The sequence below is a fragment of the Nycticebus coucang genome, chromosome 18 (assembly GCF_027406575.1).
Source record: "Nycticebus coucang isolate mNycCou1 chromosome 18, mNycCou1.pri, whole genome shotgun sequence".
Taxonomy (NCBI): Eukaryota; Metazoa; Chordata; class Mammalia; order Primates; family Lorisidae; genus Nycticebus; species Nycticebus coucang.
In genome coordinates, this window is record NC_069797.1 from 63,878,377 (window position 1) to 63,897,942 (window position 19,566).

At 44.8% G+C, this 19,566-nt stretch overlaps 1 protein-coding gene across 1 annotated transcript; it reads left to right on the top strand.

The window, feature by feature from the left end:
• Positions 1-4,872: 4,872 nt before the first annotated feature.
• LOC128569633 (translational activator of cytochrome c oxidase 1) lies at positions 4,873-16,389 on the top strand. The gene is made up of 5 exons (XM_053567897.1): positions 4,873-5,344; positions 6,811-6,917; positions 9,004-9,131; positions 10,415-10,592; positions 11,326-16,389. The coding sequence occupies exons 1-5, from the start codon at positions 5,065-5,067 to the stop codon at positions 11,524-11,526; spliced, it is 894 nt and encodes a 297-aa protein (XP_053423872.1). The 5' UTR covers positions 4,873-5,064; the 3' UTR covers positions 11,527-16,389.
• Positions 16,390-19,566: the final 3,177 nt, after the last annotated feature.

Consider the following 19,566-nt stretch of genomic DNA (forward strand, 5'->3'; position numbering starts at 1 on the left):
TAGAGTGCCATGGTGTTGCAGTAGGACTGTAACCTCAAACTCTTGGGCTTGAGCAATCCTTTTTTTTTTTTTTTTGTAGAGACAGAGTCTCACCTTACCGCCTTCAGTAGAGTGCCATGATGTACACAGGACTCACAGCAACCTCTAGCTCTTGGGCTTCCGCGATTCTCCTGCCTCAGCCTCCCAAGCAGCTGGGATTACAGGCGCCCGCCACAATGCCCAGCTATTTTTTGGTTGCAGTTCAGCCGGGGCTGGGTTTGAACCCGCCACCCTCGGTATATGGGGCTGGCGCCTTACTCACTGAGCCACAGGCACCACCCTTGAGCAATCCTTTTGCCTCAGCCTCCTGAGTAGCTAGGACTGCAGATGCCCGCCACAGCACCTGGCTAGTTTTCTATTTTTAGTAGGGACGGGTCTCACTCTTGTTAAGGCTGGTTTCAAACTCCTGAGCTCAAGTGATCTACCTGCTTTGGCTTCCCAGAGTCCTAGTATTACGGGTGTGAGCCACTGCGCCTGGCCTGAGTGACTATCTTTTTAATTTACTGAGAAACTTTGTTCTCTAAAATCACAGGCTGACAAAGATTGCTGTATGAAATTGTGTCTAAAAGTGAAGTCTTACAGTCTTGCTTAAAGGTGCTAAGTCACTTTGACATACCTTGATTTCCAACCCAGGTATAGAGCTTCAGAGCAAGGGGTTCTGAACACAATATTCCACATTTATCTTAACTTTGTACTTCCAGGGAAACTAATCCCCTGAGTCCACTTTTGCAATCCTGAGCTGATGTTCATCCTCTTTTCCCTATGTTCCTTGGAGCCTATTGAACTTATTTAAATTTCACTTATGACCATCTTTTCCTTTGGTGAGACACCTAACCATTCCTCTGGTGGGCAGTCTCCCTTGTTGCAATGAGCCAATTTGTTGGATCATAGTTTTGCCCCTGGTGGGCTTAGGCCGATTGGACTAAAGCAATCTCAAACCTTGTTTGGGCTTCTGTACTTATTGGTGATTATAAGTCCCATTAATTTGCTTTTTGCTAGTCAAACTATATTTTTAAGTTACAAGAAATAATACGTCATACAAATGACTAGTAAGCACATGAAAAGATGTTTAATGTTATTATTTAGAGGAAAATAAAATCAAAGTGGACATTGAGATGCCACTTCTTATCTACTAAGACAGCTATAGTCAAAAACAGATAATAAATTTAAGCTAGCTGTGGTGGCAACACACCTAGACAGGAGGCTAATGTAGGAGGGTCACTTGAGGATAGGAGTTCATGATCAGACTGGATGACATAACCAGACCCTGTCTCTTAGGCATACACATAGCCAGGCATTGTGATTGGCACCTGTAGTCCCAACTACAAAGGAGCTGAGGCAAGAGAATCGCTTGAGCCCAAGAGTTTGAGGTTGCTGTGAGCTGTGGTGCCATGGCACTCTACCGAGGGTGACACAGGAAGACTCTGTCTCAAAAAAAAAAAGTACACATAAACACAGATTTAGTAGTGATGTGGAGAAAATGAATCTTCAGACATTGCTGGTGGGACTGTAAAATGAAGCAACCATTTTGGAAGACAGTCTATCCGTTTCTTAAAAGGTTAAACATTGAGTATATATGACCCAGCAATTCCACTCTTAGGTATATACGCCAGGGAAGTGAAAACATGTCCACACGACAACGTGCACGTGAATGTTCATAGCATTATTGTTCATAAGTAGAAGATGGAAACAAATATCTAACTGATGAATGGATAAATAAAATGTGGTATATTCATACAATGGGATATTATTTGGCAATAAAAATGAATGAAATATGGATACATAGTACAAAATGGAGGATCCTGAAAACATTATGCTAAGTGAAAGAAACCAGTCACAAAGGACCCTGCAGTGTATGATTCCATTCATATGAAATGTCCAGAGGAGACAAACCCACAGAGACAGAAGTAAATCAGTGGATGACTTAGGTTAGGGCTTCGGTGGGAATTGGTGGAAAACGGGGAGTGACTGCTAAGCGGTACAGGGCTTCCTGTGGGGACCATGAACATGTAAAATCGATTGTGGTCATGGCTGCACAACTGAATATTCTGAAAACCAGTGTATACTTTAAACTGGTATGATATATGAGATGTCTATAAAGCTGTTATTTAGAAAAACAAACAAGAACTATGTTGGGCACCGTCCTGCTCTAAAAGAGTTCTGTTCTGTTGTGGCAAAGACAGACATAAACATTTTGATATAAAAAAGGTAAGTGCTAAGATACAAGCACATATGAAGAGTTAGGTGATCACAGAGAAGGGTGCCTGAGCCCAAATGGGAGAATTTAGAGATGTTTTCCTCTGGTGGGAAATGAATCTTAAAGGAAAAACAAAAATTATCCAGGTGAAATGACATGAAATGCCATCAAAGGCACAGTTTCACGCTTACTACAGAAATTAAGAGAACTACTAGGAGCAATCTGGTGTGTGTTTTTTTTTTTTTTTTAGAGACAGTCTCACTTTATCTCCTCCGTAGAGTACTGTGGCATCACAGCTCACAGCAACTTCCAACTCCTGGGCTTAAGCGATTCTCTTGCCTCAGCCTCCCAAGTAGCTGGGACTACAGGCACTCCCCACAACACCTGGCTATTTTTTTTTTGTTGTTGTTGCAGTTTGGTTGAGACTGGGTTCAAACCCGCCACTCTCGGTATATGGGGCCGGCGCCCTACCCACTGAGCCACAGGCACCGCCGCAACCTGGTGTTTCTAATTTGCAGAGTACACGGAGGAAAATTCTGGGCCTATCGCTGAGTAGCTTGTATAATAAACAATAACAAAATTCATATGTAAACTATTCATTACAGCTAAACATTCAACAGAGAGTCTATAAGAGGTTTCCACTGTGGGGATGACAGCTGAATTGGGTCTTGAAGCATTATAAAGACTTCACCAGTGAAACAGGGAAGGACAATCCAAACAGAGAAGCAAAGGATGATAAAGAGCTTGTACTTGGGCGGCGCCTGTGGCTCAGTCGGTAGGGCGCCGGCCCCATATACCGAGGGTGGCGGGTTCAAACCTGGCCCCGGCCAAACTGCAACCAAAAAAATAGCCGGGCGTTGTGGCGGGCACCTGTAGTCCCAGCTACTCGGGAGGCTGAGGCAAGAGAATCGCTTAAGCCCAGAAGTTGGAGGTTGCTGTGAGCTGTGTGAGGCCATGGCACTCTACCGAGGGCCATAAAGTGAGACTCTGTCTCTACAAAAAAAAAAAAAAGAGTTTGTACTCAGGGTGCAGAGAGTAATTCTCTCCCATAGAAGTGTAGCATCAGGCTCGGCGCCTGTGGCTCAAGCACTAAGGCGCCAGCCACATACACCTGAGCTAGTAGGTTGGAATCCAGCCCCGCTCGCCAAAAAACAATGACGGCTCAACCAAAAAATAGTCGGGCGTTGTGGTGGGCGCCTGTAGTCCCAGCCACTTGGGAGGCGGAGGCAGGAGAATCTCGTGAGTCCAGGAGTTGGAGGTTGTGATGCCACAGGGGCTGTGAGCCCAGGAGCTGTGAGCTGTGAGCTGTGATGCAACAGCACTCTACTCAGGGCAACAGCTTGAGGCTCTGTCTCCAAAAAAAAAAGTGTAACATCAGGACGTGAGACTGGCAGGCGAGTAGATTTGAGATAAAGGAGATTCTTATATAATAGAAAACATGAAACCCATGCCCGTGTGGTTTGCATCCATTACCCCATTTAATCCTCACAAGGCCACCCTACACGTGAGGGAACAAAGCAGACCCCAAGGTTACACGGATAAATGGAGCAACTAGGGTTTGCACCCACCCAGTTAGGGCACAAGCTTAAGTTTCATATACTGGTCTTAGTTCTCTGCCTGACACACCAAGCCCTTTGGACTTAATCTCACGGAAATGGGTGCTAACTCAAAGGTATTTTTAGTAGCCGTCACTTCTTTCTTTTCTGTCTTCTAATAGCCTCATTTTTCTCTTTCAGGAGAGCAGAAGGAAAATGAACACGGGGAGTTTGGTTTCAAAAAGTACATTTGATCGTTCTCCCTCTCCCAATGGCCTGAAATTCACATGAATCTGTCCCAAAGCCATCTCTTGCATTTAGGGGTTTAATCCCTATCCATCACTGTGACAATCTGCATAAGATTTTATTACTTGAAACTTCCAGGCCTTGTTTTTTATTTTCAACTTTCTTATACTGGTAAAGCAGGTAGTAAGTCTCACTATGTCGCCCTCGGTGGAGTGCTGTGACGTCACAGCTTACAGCAACCTCAAACCTCTGGGCTTAAGCGATTCTCTTGCCTCAGCCTCCCGAGTAGCTGGGACTACACGCACCTGCACATGCCTGGCTATTTTTTTGTTGCAGTTGTTTAGCTGGCCCGGGCCGGGTTCGAAACTGCCACCCTCAGTCTATGTGGGTGGCGCCCTAACATCCGAGCCGTAACTGTGGTACGGGCGCCGAGCCGTAACATCTTTGTTTATAGATAGGAAATAAGTTCACAGAGATTAAATGATTGGGCAAATCACTTCTCTGGCAGCTGTTTATCTGTAACAAGAGGCAGCTGAACTACACATTCCTTTGCAACACAAAACATTTCTCATTTGGGCCCGCTCATATTTAGACAGCAATTTGGAAGCAAAAATCAGTTTCATAACTCAGGTGTGTATCGACTAGATCATGATGGGAAAGTCCAGCGCTCCCTAGGCAAGCGGGAGGGTTCCAGGTCACGCCTTGCCGGTCTCGCTGTGCGCAAAGGCTACGCGGGAGCGGGTCCCCTGAAGCAGCGGAACGGACTTTGCGGGCGGTGGGGATGAGTTTTTAGATAGAACCCGAGAAAGGAAGTGTGCTACGCCATTAAGGGCCCCCACGCTCGGCTGCTACCGGGACGGGACGGAACGGGACGGGACTGGGCGGGGGTCATTCGCGGGTAGGCTATCCCGGGAGGGCCTGCTTCTTTGGGTCTCTGGTGACAGGCAGAGGCAGCCGGTGGGTCCTGACTTGCTTGTTCCGGCGGCGGATTAGACGGGCTGACCTTGGCTGCTGCTGTTTGCAGCTTCCAGTCCAGGGTCGGAGCCAATGACTGTTTGGGCCGCCGCCATCCTGCGCAGGGCCGCTGCCCGATGCCTGCGGGCGCAATGCCCCGGGGTCCAGACGCCTCCTCCGCGCTCCCCCGCGCACTCCCAGCCCGAGCCCCCGAGCTGGGGTCCGGTTCCAAACAGGACGCTGCACTTCACCGCAGCGGCTCCAGCCGGGCACAACAAGTGGTCCAAAGTTAGGCACATCAAGGGGCCCAAAGACGCCGAAAGGAGTCGCATCTTCACCAAACTCTGTTTGAACATCCGCCTGGCGGTTAAAGGTGAGAACCTGACAGTTACTTACCGATGGCCGCCTCTGCCTTCACCTTGCCCAAGGCCTTGCTCGCCTCCGGGAGCTGGGCCATTTTCTTTCCTTCCCCAGTTCCCACCGTTGCCCACCTCATAAACCCTCAGACCACCACATTAGCCTTTCCAGATGTTGGCATCTACCGGCTTGTCAGAGAGGGTGCTCCGGAGAAGATAAGGCGGTAAAAGTTCTTCCTAGTCTGTAGCTGGGTACTTAATAGAAACAAATCCACAGAGCCAGGCCAGACGTGTGTCTCTCCTGAAGAGACAAACTAACCCTCTGAAGTTGCCTCTAGTAACATAGGCTGTGGCAGGGGCATTGAATAAAGCTATTACTTGCCCTGGCCTCACTTTGGCTCATTAGGGTTTCCCGAGACACATGTCCTTGACAGGGGGGTTTGCAACCATATCTTTTCTCAGTTGTGTAACCAGCCAAAAAAGGCTTTTTTTCTACTTAGTACCAGTCACCTGTAGGAATAGAGAAAAAAATCCTGTAAAAAGTATGGATTTTGGAGTTTGAAAGACTCCGTTTCTGTCACTAATTTATGACCTTGAGCAAGTGGCTTAACTTTGTTGAGTTTCAGCCTTTCTGTAAAACAGGGGTAATGCCCACTTTGAGGTAGTTTATGGCACGTGATAGGCACTCAATTAATGTACCTTTGCAATTTATGCTTGGTATTTTTCTTTGTTTCTTTTTCTTCTAAATTCCTTTTTTTTTTTTAGACAGAGTTTCGCTTTGTCACCCTTGATGCAGTGCTGTGGTGTCACAGCTCACAGCAACCTCAAACTCTTGGGCTCAAGTGATTCTCTTGCCTCAGCCTCCTGAATAGTTGGGCCTACAGACACAGGCCACAATGCCTGGCTATTTTTGGAAACAGGGGTCTCACTCTTGCTCAGGCTGATCTCAAATCGGACAGCTCAGGCACTCCATCGGCCTTGACCTCCCAGAGTGCTGGGATTACAGGTGTCAGCCACCACGCCTGGCCCTCTTCTAAATTCTTGATATTCAGTTCAACTAACACTATCGAGTGTTTATTTTGTGCTGAACACTGGTAATACAAAGATGATGAGATATAGTCCTTGTCCTCAGGACAATGATTACATTTTCATGTGAGCATTTCAGTACTATGCACAAAATAGCAGAGTAAGAGCCAGGGATATTAGTAAGTCCCAGAGATGTTGTTGCCATCTTACCTCTTCATTTGACACAAAGTATAGTTCACTGAAACAGCAGAATAACTATCCCTAAAGACAGAGTGAATTAGAAACTTCTCTTCCAAAATACTTCTCTCTATCCTATTTAAACAGTGATAAAATGTTCTCAACTAAGAGCTGAGTGGTGACTTGCCATTGCTTCAGTGTGTATGGGTGGGGTGCTATAAATCCCTTTTTTCTCTCATGCTGTAATGAGAGGTCTTCACTCACTCTTCTTTTTTCTCAGAGGGAGGACCCAACCCTGAGCTCAACAGCAACCTGGCAAACATCTTAGAGGTGTGTCGCAGTAAGCACATGCCCAAGTCAACGATTGAGGCAGCACTGAAAATGGAGGTGTGTTCTATTTGACATGTTTTTTATTTATTTATTTATTTGTATTGTTGGGGATTCATTGAGGGTACAAGAAACCAGGTTACATGGATTGTGACATGCCTTTTATCGGTCACAGCCCCCACGGGGTTCATGTCTGGAAGGCCAAACAACTCCTTAAATTTTCAGAGAGAAAGGTAGCAATTTGGTTGCAGCCCTCAATCCAGAGGCTTCTGGGGGCTTTCTGTTCATGGCTATTAGTTGTAGGAGCATAATTAGGAATAGGATGCACATTGTACAGAACCATACAAGCTGGGACTGCTCAGCTGAGTTGTGAGATGAGATAGAAAGAAGGGTACAGTATAGGGGAGGCTGTGAAATTAGGGTGAGGAAGGGTTTGTTTTTCTTTTTCAGATGTATATGTCCTAAGGGAGAAAAGCCAGTAGAAAGGGAGAGGGTGCGTGACAGTGATAGTGGGAGGAACAGGGATGTAGGGCCCAGGTGAGGGGACACCTTTTCCTCTAGGACAAGTAAGAAGGAACTGAGGAAGTAATAATTGTCTTATTAGCTAATAGGTATTGAGTGCTTACTGCAGGCCAAGTACTTTGGTAAGAACACTGCATTGGTTATCTCACTGAATCCTCAAAACAACCTTAAACACTTGAAGCACAGAAAGATTAGGTGACTTGAGTAATCACAAAGAAAATGATGACTACGCATGTGGTAGGGCATATGTGCAGCGGATTACATGGCTGGAGTGCTGGGCTGGGCTGGATAAGCCATAATTAAAAAAAAAAAAAAAAGACGGAGGGACCTGGGTGGGGCCTTGGTGTGTGTCACACTTTATGGGGGCAAGACATGATTGCAAGAGGGACTTTACCTAACAATTGCAATCAGTGTAACCTGGGTTACTGTATCCTCAATGAATCCCCAACAATAAAAAAAAAAAAGAGGGTGGCGCCTGTGGCTCAAGGAGTAGGGCGCCGGTCCCATATGCCGTAGGTGGTGGGTTCAAACCCAGCCCCGGCCAAAAAAGAAAAGAAAGAAAGAAAGAAAATGACAGACTTGAGAGCCTGTGTTCTAACCATTATACGAATGACTGATTGATGGATCAAGGGCTAGGCAAATAGACTCCCTTTCAAGTAGGAGTGGTACTTCCAGTACTGCCTTCATATGAGTATTGCAGCCATGGTGCAGACAAGGTGGTAGAGATAGAGAACTTTTCCCCCACCTGGTGGCCCTTTATTTCTTTTGTGAAAGAGGAAGGGAGAAGTCATTGGTCGAGAGTTCCTGGAAGGGTGCAGGGCAAGGTGCTTGGGGAGAGTGATGAAGATTAGATATAGGGCCAAGGGATGAGAAGAGATGTAGAAGGTCCAGATGAAATTGGTGGATTGCTTGAATCTTGAGACCATGCTATTTTGGGCAACTTTTTGACAAGGCCCGGGTATGTAACTATTCATAGCAATACTCAGCAACCCAAGTTAGGAGCATTGAGACTTCACAAGAGTTTCCTACAGGAGACGGTTGTAGGAGAATGAATCTTGGAGGGTGTGGCTAGGGGAGAAATGTGGGATTATTTGGGGCCCGGGAGGAAGAAAAGGTGGGAGATGACTACTGATTGATGGGTCACAGACTAGGCAAATAGACTCCCTTCTAGGCCGGGTGCAGTAGCTCATGCTTGTAATCCTAGCACTCTGAGAGGCCGAGGCGGGCGGAATGCTTGAGCTCACAAGTTTAAGACCAGCCTGAGCAAAAGTGAGACCCCCATCTCTACTAAAAATAGAAAAACTGAGGCAAGAGGATGAGTTGGAGGTTGCCGTGAACTATGATGCTACGGCACTCTACTCAGGGCAACAGCTTGAGACTGTGTCTCAAAAAAAATAAATAATAAAATAATAGACTCCCTTTCAAGTAGGGGTGGTACTTCTAGTACCTCAAAAGTTGGTCCCAAGGGTTTCTTCTCAGAGGGTAAGGACAGAAAGTAAAGACAGAAAATCTCAAGATGTAGCCTGGACAGCCCATCCCATAGAGTCAGCTATGTGGTACCTGTGGTTCTGAATGTGGGAAAGGTTTGGGAAACATGAAAGTATACTTGTGTTGTTTATTACAGAAAACTAAAGACATATATTTGCTGTATGAGGGTCGAGGCCCTGGTGGCTCTTCTCTGCTCATTGAGGCGTTGTCTAACAGTAGCTCCAAGTGTCAATCAGACATTAGACATATCCTAAACAAAAATGGGTAAGTGTGCGTCTAGGAGGGTGTGGAAGGGGACAGAGTCTTTGGGTTCCAATTCTGTACAAGGCAAGAACTGTTGATCCCTGGTGGTGTTTCTAGTTTATTTGGGGGTGTGTGGCAGGGACTGGAGGATTAGTTTGTTTTTTGCAAAATTTTATTTTTTAATTATATGGCTGCATCATAGTTGTCTTTTTTTTTTTTTTTTTTTGAGATAGAGTGTCACTGTGTCATCCTCTGTAGAATGCCATGGATTCACAGCTCACAGCACCCTCCAACTCTTGGGCTTAAGCCATTCTCTTGCCTCAGCCTCCCAAGTAGCTGGGACTACAGGTGCCCGCCACAACGCCCAGCTATTTTTTTGTTGTAATTGTCATTGTTGTTTGGCAGGCCCTGGCTGGGTTTGAACTGGCCAGCTCTGGTGTTTGTGGCTGGTGCCCTAGCCGCTGAGCTACAGGCGCTGAGTTTTTTTTTTTTTTTTCAAGCTTCATCCTGGGTACAGTGCCGTGATGTCACAGCTCACAGCAAACTCAAACTCTTGGGCATAAGTGATTCTCTTGCCTCAGCCTCTCAAGTAGCTGGGACTACAGGTACCCACCACAACAGCTGGCTATTTTTTTGTTGCAATTGTCATTGTTGTTTTAGCTGGCCGGCCAGGGCCGGCTTCAAACCCGCCAGCCTCAGTGTATGTGGCTGGCGCCCTACCCACTGAGCTATGGGTGCCACCATATTTGTCTTTTTTTAAATAGAGACTGAGTCTCACTGTGTTGTCTGAGCTAGTCTCGAACTCCTGGCCTTAAGTAGTCCTCCCATCGTGACCTCTTTAAAGTGCTGGGATTACAGGCATGAGCCACTGTGCCTAGCTGTGTTTTGGGTTTTAAGCACATTTCTTCCTTAGCAGTATCCAATTAGTGAATTAATTTCAGAATCTGAAGGACTTGTCAGATATAGGAAGGGATCTTTGTTCCCTTATCTGATCTGTAGCCACATAATGCCCAGGTCTTAAAATGTTCTGCTAGGACTGGAGTCTCAGTGGCACAGGAAATAGTAAGCATAGTCTTTGCATTCTCCAAACTCCACACAGGGTAGAAAATAGAGGATAAAGTTATTTTTGGACTGTTCCCTTGCCTAACGGCCACTGCATCTTTCTCTTCGGGCAGAGAGCCACTCCATGTTTGTGTGTGCTCCATAGGCTGGGTGGGAAAGGTGTCTCATTAGACTGCTGTGCCTTCTGGAGGCTGATTGTCTAAAGGCATTCACTCACTGCGGCCCATTTCCTTCCCTGTCAGGGGAGTGATGACTGAAGGAGCTCGTCATTCCTTTGACAAAAAGGGGGTGATTGTGGTTGGAGCGGAGGATAAAGAGAAGAAAACTGTGAACTTAGAGCGTGCCCTAGAGCTGGCAATTGAAGCAGGAGCTGAGGATGTCAAGGAAACTGAAGATGAAGAAGAAAAGAATATTTTCAAAGTAAGTATGAAGACATTGTATCTGGTGGACTCCAAGAGGGCCCTAATAGATGCCTTAAGTCATCTCTGTCTTGGTTTCTTCCTTCCTTCACCCCAGGGTACAGGTGAAACAAAGAGTTCACATAGTGCACAAACATTTATTAAGTGAATACTGAATAGGGCCTACTCTACTGAGGACTACAAGAAAGATTCAAAACATCGAAAATATCAGGCAGCGCCTGTAGCTCAGTGGGTAGGGTGCCGGCCACACACACCGAGCCTGGCGGGTTTGAATCTTGCCTGGGCCAGCTAAAATCAACAATGACAATTGCATTGTTGGGAGGCTGAAGCAAGAGAATTGCTTAAGCCCATGAGTTTGAGGTTGCTGTGAGCTGTGATGCCACGACATTCTACCGAGGGTGACAAAGTAAGACTCTGTCTCAAAAAACAAAACGAAACAAAAACATTGAAAATATGCACCTGCCAGTGATACATTACAGTAGTTTTTTTTTTTGTTTGTTTGTTTTGTTTTTTAAGAGATTTATTGACCGTTTCTATTTTCTTTTTCACAGTTTTTGGCCAGGGCTGGGTCCGAACCCACCACCTCCGGTATATGGGGCCGGTGCCCCACCCCTTTGAGCCACAGGCACTGCCCACGTTACAGCAGTTTTTACATTTAGGACTTAGCAAAGTTCTGTCCGCCTTTGTCTTATTACCTTCTGGCTCCTTAGCTTCTGATTTTTCTTTATCCCTAGTTTATTTGTGATGTTTCTTCACTGCATCAAGTGAGGAAGAAGCTGGACTCTTTGGGCCTGTGTTCTGTGTCCTGTACACTAGAGTTCATTCCCAACTCAAAGGTGCAGCTGGCTGACCCTGACCTGGAGCAGGTTGCTCATCTCATCCAGCTTCTCAGCAACCACGAGGATGTGATCCACGTCTATGACAACATTGAATAACAAGATCATGTGTTCCTACAGTTTCCTCCTAGGCAAGTGGCAGCCCATTCCAGATCACAGGCTTCTGCAGCGATCTCTGAGAGTAAAGCAGGAGGGGCTTGCCTAGCAGGTTAGGAGGCCAAGGGAACTTGTATTCTTGAGGCCAAGGGAACCCCATATTTCCATAGAACCCCTTTGTCAGCTCTGCTGGTGTCTGATAGCCCTTCTGGATGAGTCTCCGAACACTTTTCTGCATGTAAACTGTGGCCACCTAGCTGGTCAGACTGTGGTCTCAGGTACTTGGGCCTTGTGGGCATTGTAAGTGCCCTGAGGCCCTTTGTGCTAGAAATGGCTCTTAAATAACAGCAGTGATTCATCTGGGTTGCTGCATTGCTATTGTGTGGTTCTTGAGTTTTCCTGAGTTTTTGTCCAATTGTTGAGACCCTCTGGACTAACTTTCAAGTCCCTAGACTTAGGTCAACTACTCTAATCCCAGGACTGTTGTTTAATTCTTTTTTTTTTTTTTTTTTTTTTTGAGACAGAGTCTCAAGCTGTCACCCTGGGTAGAGTAACTTGGCATCACAGCTCACAGCAACTTCAAACTCTTGGGCTTATGCGATTCTGTTGTCTCAGGACTACAGACGCCCGCCACAATGCCCAGCTATTTTTTGATTGCAGTTGTCATTGTTGCTTAGCAGGCCTGGGCCAGGTTTGAACTTGCCACCCTAGGTGTATGTCGCCGGCACCCTGCTGACTGGGCTAAGGCGCCACCCTGTTGTTTAATTTTTTGATGACTGTAGAAATGTAGCTGTATTTAGGTACTCTTTGGTCTAATGCTGGTCTTATGGCTTCAACCTGTCATTCATTCATACAATGGAACACCTACTGTGTACTAGCAACTATACTTATCTAGAACAGAATGTGTTCATTGGTAACCCTGTGTTATATCCTACTCTATGGTGTGGAACCTCAAAGCCCCACCTCTACTGGAGCTGCCGCAGAGCAGTGTGAAATGCTGTGCGTAAATCTTTTATTCTCTTTGTGTGACCTCTGTACCCTTCCACCAGAGGCCTTAAGGCTCTAGCCCAGTAGGAAATCAAATGCGAAGTGATAAGGGACTCCCCTGCTTCGCCTGGGCCCCTGTTTGTTCTGAGATTGGACTGATGAGCAGATTGGGCTGCTCTCAGAAAAGACTTCACCAGGCTGTTTCTCAAAATGTCCAACCCTGGCTCCTTTTTATCCCCAATGCCAAATGATGGGGCACTGGGAAATAGAAAGGAAATAGAAAGGAAATAGAACAGAAGGAAGACTACAGAGCTTAGTCAGGAGTCTGCCCAGGTGGGAGATAGGGGCCTTGGTAGCTTTTGTTCCTAATAGTCACTTCTGGGTTTAGAGAGGCCAGGAGTGCCAATGCTCTGTGCTAGAGCCTGTCAAGAATGTCAGGCCTGGAATGGTTTTTTGATTCCTGTTATTGACCTCCTTATAAGTTGTTTAAGCCTGTCCTGAGTTCAAAGTAATTTTCCTAAAGGAGCCTCAGGTAAATAAAGATGGAAACGAACTAAAACCAGATTGACTATAAATGATAAATTTACCTTCTAGGAAAAACATTACTAGTTGCACGGTGACTTCAACAGCTGGAGAGCAAGGGCTACAGGGAAGAAACCAATGAAATAATCCATGATCAGTTTGGCGCCTATAGCTCAGCAGCTAGGGCGCCAGCCACATACATTGGAACTGGCGGATTCAAATCCAGCCCCGGCCTGCCAAACAACAATAACAACTACAACCAAAAAATACTTGGGTGTTGTGGTAGATGCCTGTAGTCCTAGCTACTTGGGAGGCTGAGGCAAAAGAATCACTTAATTCCAAGAGTTTGGGGTTGCTGTGAGCTGTGACACCACGGCACTCTACCCAGGGTGATGGCTTGAGATTCTGTCTCAAAAAAAAAGAAAGAAAAGAAATAATCCATGATTATGCCATAGCATATGCCCTTATACATAATACTACCTGGGACTATTTAGTGTTTATAGGAGATAATTTGTCCAAATATTTGAATAGCTCATCATTATAAAAGGATAACTGAAAAAAAAAAGGCAATCCTTAAAATTTATATTCTATTTCATAATGAATTAGATACTTTCATATGTTTTTGATTTTCCCAGCAAACGTATAAAATTGTCCCAAGTATATTATGCACAGATGATCTCGTACAAAGCAGATGAGAACAGGTCTAATACCAAATCTTGCAGTGATAGGCCTTGGTTTATAAAATAGATCTATTTTGGAAATGTTGAATACAAATTAATTTGGAGGAATCTGAGCATTTTCTAATCTGAGAAATCTTTACCAAGAGTTCCTACTCTTGAAGGGGATTTGGCCATTCACATGAATGGGCCCCCTGTAATCTAATCAATAGGATTTATTAATCTGGATTATTGCATAACCAATTTTCTTATATCAAGGCATGTTGCAGGAATGCAGAATAACAACTCCTGTGAAGATGGTTCTGCAATGACCTCTGGCAGTACCCTGAAGACTCCCTGTATTTAATAGACAAAAGTTGAAACGAACCCTTACTTGAACCTGTTCTTCTGTTGTTAGATCTGAAAAAGAGACTTGGAGCTAGTTTAAAAAAAAAAAAAAAGATGAAAAAAGTAGGGTCACACCCATATGATGAGATACTATGCTGTCATTAAAAATTACTTTTCAGGCTTGGCGCCTGTAGCTCAGTGGCTAGGGTGCCAGTCACATACACCGGAGTTGGCAGGTTCAAACCCAGCCTGGGCCTGCCAAACAACAATCAACTACAACTAAAAACTAGCCGGGTGTTGTGGCAGGCACCTATATTCGGCACCTATATTCCCAGCTACTCAGGTGGCTGAGGCAAGAGAATCGCTTAAGCCCAAGAGTTGGAGGTTTCTGCAGGCTGGAAGTCATGGCACTCTACTGAGGGCGACATAGTAAGACTGTGTCTCAAAAAAAAATTCAAAGAATATTTTGTCAGAGAAAGTACTTATGATATAATAGTGGGCATGGCACTCTACTGAGGGTGACATAATAAGACTGTGTCTCAAAAAAAAAAATTACTTTTCAAAGAATATTTTGTCAGAGAAAGTAGTTATGATATAATAGTGGATGAAAAAGATATAGAACTATATAATATGGCCCACATTTTCAAGTGTGTGTGATACATATATGTGTGTGATATACATATATATATGTATCACACTGTATATACGAATTTTTTACAAAAGGACTAGAAGGAAATGTACCAAAATATCAAAACTCTTTATCTCAGAGTGGTGATGTTATTACTGAGTTTTACTTTCTATATCCATGTATTATTTTTATCAGGGGACATTTTTTTCGAAAAAGCCAAAAATCAGTCATGTTATTGGTTCAGTAGGGAGACAGCATCTGAGAGTCTCAGAGTTGGGTGTACCTCACCTTAAAGCCAGAGGAATGGGATCTGGTACAGGCTTCTTTGCCTTCTTTTTGGTCATTGTCTTAGCAACACAAAATCAAGGCCTTTAGCCAGCTTGGGCATACTTTGAGGTGTCCTTTGCTGAGATGGAAGTATCTATGACAGGCTCTATCCATAGCCTTGACTCTTTTTTTTGTTTGTTTTTTTGATAGTCTCACTATGTCGTCCTTGGTAGAGTACTGTGGTGTCACACCTCACTGCAACCTCAAACTCTTGGGCTCAAGTGATTTTCTTGCCTCAGCCTTCCAAGTATTTGGGACTATAGGCCTCTGACACAATGCCCAGCAATTTTTTGGTTGCAGTTGTCATTGGTGTTTAGCAGGCCCGGGCCGGGCTTGAACTCGCCACCTTCAGTGTATATGGCTGGGCACCCTACTCACTGATCTACAGGCACAGGGCCAACACAGCCTTGACTCTTAGAAGAAGCACTCATGTGTAGTGACTTCCCCTCTGTAAGAGGCCCTGGCTGAATCAGAGGAACAGTGAAGCCTCTGCCTCCTATCAACTGCGGAAATTTAAACATGTGGTTGAGTTACTGTTTTTTCTCTGAAACTTACAGCATAGCAGTCAATAAAGCTTCAAATGCTAAGTGCCCCCAACACCCAGACTGTTTTTTGAATCCCTGAAGACTCCCCTGGAGACACACTATGAAGAGAAAATAAATAGTAAATCTGGCAGACTGGGTGTGGTGGCTCACACCTGTAAGCCTAGCACCCTGGGAAGCCGAGGAAGGTGGATGGCCTGAGCTCAGGAGTTGGAGACCAGCCTGAGCAAAGAGAGACAAATAGAAAAAAAACGAACAAAAAAAAACAAAACTAGCCAGGCATTGTGGCAGGTGCCTGTAGTCCCAGCTATTTGGGAGGCTGAGTCAAGAGGATCTCTTGAGCCCAAGAGTTTGAGGTTGCTGTGAGCTATAGTGCCAGGGCACTGAACCCTAGGGCAAATGAGTGAGACCCTTGGCCCGTTCCCCCCAAATAGTAAGTCTGACAAAGAGAGAATGCTGTGATGGATACCATACTACTCTGGACTGAAATAATTTTCTCTCTTTATTGTTAATTCCATGCCCAGCCAGTGAACAGCATAACAGTTTTTACTTTTTTCCTCTTATCTTTTGTGTATGCCAAAAAAAGGTAACATTTATTGTTTTTAAAAAGTCGAACCTTACAGAGATACTTAAAAGAAAAGGGAGGGTGGCTCAATGAGTAGGGCGCTGGCCCCATATACCGAGGGTGGCGGGTTCAAACCCAGCCCCAGCTGAACTGCAACCAAAAGATAGCCGAGTGTTGTGGCAGGCGCCTGTAATCCCAGCTGCTCGGGAGGCTGAGGCAGGAGAATCGCGGAAGCCCAAGAGCTAGAGGTTGCTGTGAGTCCTGTGACATCATGGCACTCTACTGAAGGCAGTAAAGTGAGACCCTGTCTCTACAAAAAAAAAAAAAAAAAAAGAAAAGGGGGCGGTGCCTGTGGCTCAAGGAGTAGGGCACCAGTCCCATATGCCGGAGGTGGTGGGTTCAAACACAGCCCCGGCCCAAAAAAAAAAAAAAAAGAAAAGGAAGTCGCATCAAATACTACCTCCTAAGATACAACCATCATTAACAATCTATATTATTCTACTCTTTGGAGCAAGTCTGCTGAGAAATAAATTATGGCTCTTCTAGTTGCTAGCAACCTCAAGTAAGAACTTAACCTCTAGGCCAGGCGTGGTGGCCTAGGTGGCCAGGCTAGGTGTAATCCTAGCACTCAAGGAGGCTGAGGCGGGTGGTTTGCCTGAGCTCATGGCTTTGAGACCAGCCTGAGCTATAGCGAGACCTCATCTCTAAAAATAGCCGGGGGTTGTGGCTGGTGCCTGTAGTATCAGCTACTCAGGAGGCTGAGGCAAGAGAATCACTTGAGCCCGAGAGTTTGAGGTTGCTGTGAGCTGTAATGCCATGGCACTCTACTGAGGGTGACAAAGTAAGACTGTCTCAAAAAAAAAAAAAAAAAGTAGAACTTAGCCTCTTTGCACCTGTTTCTTCACCTGTAAAGTGGGGGTAATAATAATACCTGTTTCATAGGGCTATTTTGAAAATTCAATAAGTTAGTACAGTAGAATCTCCTTAAGTTGACCTATTTTTTTTTTTTTTTTGAGGCACCCGCCACAATGCCTGGCTATTTTTTTGTTTTTGTTGCAGTTGCCATTGCTGTTTTAGCTGGCTGGGGCCGAGTTCAAACCTACCACCCTTGGTATATGCGGCTGGCACCCTACCCACTGAGCCACAGGCGCTGTCAAGTTGACCTAATTTTCGTAGACTGGATATGCACCACCACAAGTATGTATCAGTACAGTAGGCCTAGTTTCTTAGTTGACCATCTACATATGCTGACCAGTTGTCATAGTCCCTTGGATGGTCAACTTAGAGAAGTTCTACTATATATATTAAGTACTTAAAACAGTGCCTGGCAATAGTAAATGTTCAATGAATGCTGGCCTTTTTCTCACTAAGTATAAATGAACATTTTTAAAAGCTGATAGGTGATCATCCCTATACACTTCATAGGGTGATCTATAAGCTGTTTTTGTTTTGTTTCCCACTTGATACCCTAGGTATCTTGTAGTATTAGTCCAGAGAAGTCTCTTCATTCTTTTTAGTAGCTATGTAATATTTTACTGGCTCAACACCTGTAGCTCAGGCGGCTAAGATTCCAGCCACATACACTGGAGCTGGCAGGTTCAAATCCAGCCCAGGGCAAAAAATAGCCGGGTGTTGTGGTGGGCACCTCTAGTCCCAGCTACTTGGAAGGCTGAGGCAAGAGAATTGCTTGAGCCCAGGAGTTCGAGGTTGCTGTGAGCTGTGACGCCCTGGCACTCTACCCAGGGCAACAGCTTGAGACTGTCTCAAAAGAAATATATATATCTTATTGTATTAATGTGCCACAATTTATGGACATTTGGATTGTCTAAAAAAAGATACTGCAATGAGCATTCTTTACCTTTGTTTACTTGCAAAAAAAAATTGTTTTTTTGAGACAGAGTCTCCCTATGTCACCCTCAATAGAGTGCTGTGGCATCACAGCTCACAGCAACCTCAAACTCTTGGGCTTAAGCGATTCTCTTGCCTCAGCCTTCCAAGTAGCTGGCACCTGCCACAATACCCAGCTATTTTTTTGTTATTGTTGTCTTTTTTTTTTTTTTTGTGATTTTTGGCCAGGGCTGGGCTTGCACCTGCCACCTCTGGCATATGGGGCCAGCGCCCGCCTCCTTTAAGCCACAGGTGCTGCCCATAGTTGTCATTGTTATTTAGCAGGCCTGGGCCGGGTTTGAACCCACCAGCCCTGGTGTATGTGGTTGGTGCCCCAACCACTGAGCTACAGGTGCTGAGCCTACTTGCAAAATAATCTTTAGGATAAATTTATAAAATGGGGAAAATAAAATAAAATTGAAAGTATTTATAGAATTGTAATTTCAAAATGAAAAATAATTTTTATTTAGAAGTAAATGTCAATAATTTATAAAACATGTTGTAAAAATTTGTGACGTATACATTATTCCTTGACAATACAGATAAATTGATTGAACTCGTAATCCCAATATATTCCCCTTTACTTGTGAATTAAAAGCATTTTCATCAAATTAGGTGATGGGTTTTCTGGATTTTTTTCTTTTTTATACCAAATCCATTGAGTTATCCTCCTAAGAGCACTTATTTATTCATATTTATTATTCCCTCTCATACGTCCAGGTGTTCCTGTATGCTCTTGAAAGAAAAAAAGGATAGTGTGTGGGTGGTGTGGGATTAGGCTGCCCTTTGGGACCAGCACTTTCTGAGGCCCCCTGCACTGGCTCAGGTGTTTACCCAGGGGTATCCACTCAGTGTAAATCCAGATATGGAGGGGACAGCCTGAAGAAGGCATGGTTCAGGTTGGAAACTCCACCGGGAAAATGAGTATTGAGGGGGAAAAGCAACATGAAGAAGCTACGATATTGTATATTACTAAACGGGAGCATTCATGGAAATTACATGCAATTACTAACAGACCCTTTTGAGGTTCACTTATTCTTTTTTTTTTTTTTTTTGAGACAGAGTCTCAAGTTGTTGCCCTAGGTAGAGAGTGCCATCACTTCAATAGCTCACAGCAACCTCAAACTCTTGGGCCTAAGCAATTCTCTTGCCTCAGCCTCCCAAGTAGCTGGGACTATAGGCACCCATCACAACTCCCAGCTATTTTTATTTGGTGGTGGTGGTGGGGCTGTAGTTTTTGTTGTTTAGCAGGCCCTGGCTGAGTTCAAACCCGCCAGCTCTAGTGTATGTGACTGGTGCCCTAGCCACTGAGCTACAGGTGCTGAGCCATGAGGTTCACTTACTCATTCGACAGATGTTTATGTTTTTTTGAATATGCTGTGAGAGATGATAAGCATACCAATTTGACAGCTTCTGTCTTTATGCTTACTTTGTTAAAGGCAGTTACAAAAGAATGGAACAAGTGCTTTGATGAAGAAAGTACTAAGTGCTCTGTGAACATGTTAGAGGGCCTTAACCTAGCCTAGGAAGGCTTCCTGGAGGAAGTGATGTTTAGTCTGAGTTCTTCCCTGAAAGAATGGA

Bases quoted from the DNA above. Each gene is read 5' to 3' on its own strand.
- LOC128569633 (XM_053567897.1), top strand. From the start codon at position 5,065: ATGACTGTTTGGGCCGCCGCCATCCTGCGCAGGGCCGCTGCCCGATGC. The intron at 6,918-9,003 runs GTGTGTTCTATT...TGTTTATTACAG, and splicing joins AGGCAGCACTGAAAATGGAG to AAAACTAAAGACATATATTT. The intron at 10,593-11,325 runs GTAAGTATGAAG...CTTTATCCCTAG, and splicing joins AAGAAAAGAATATTTTCAAA to TTTATTTGTGATGTTTCTTC.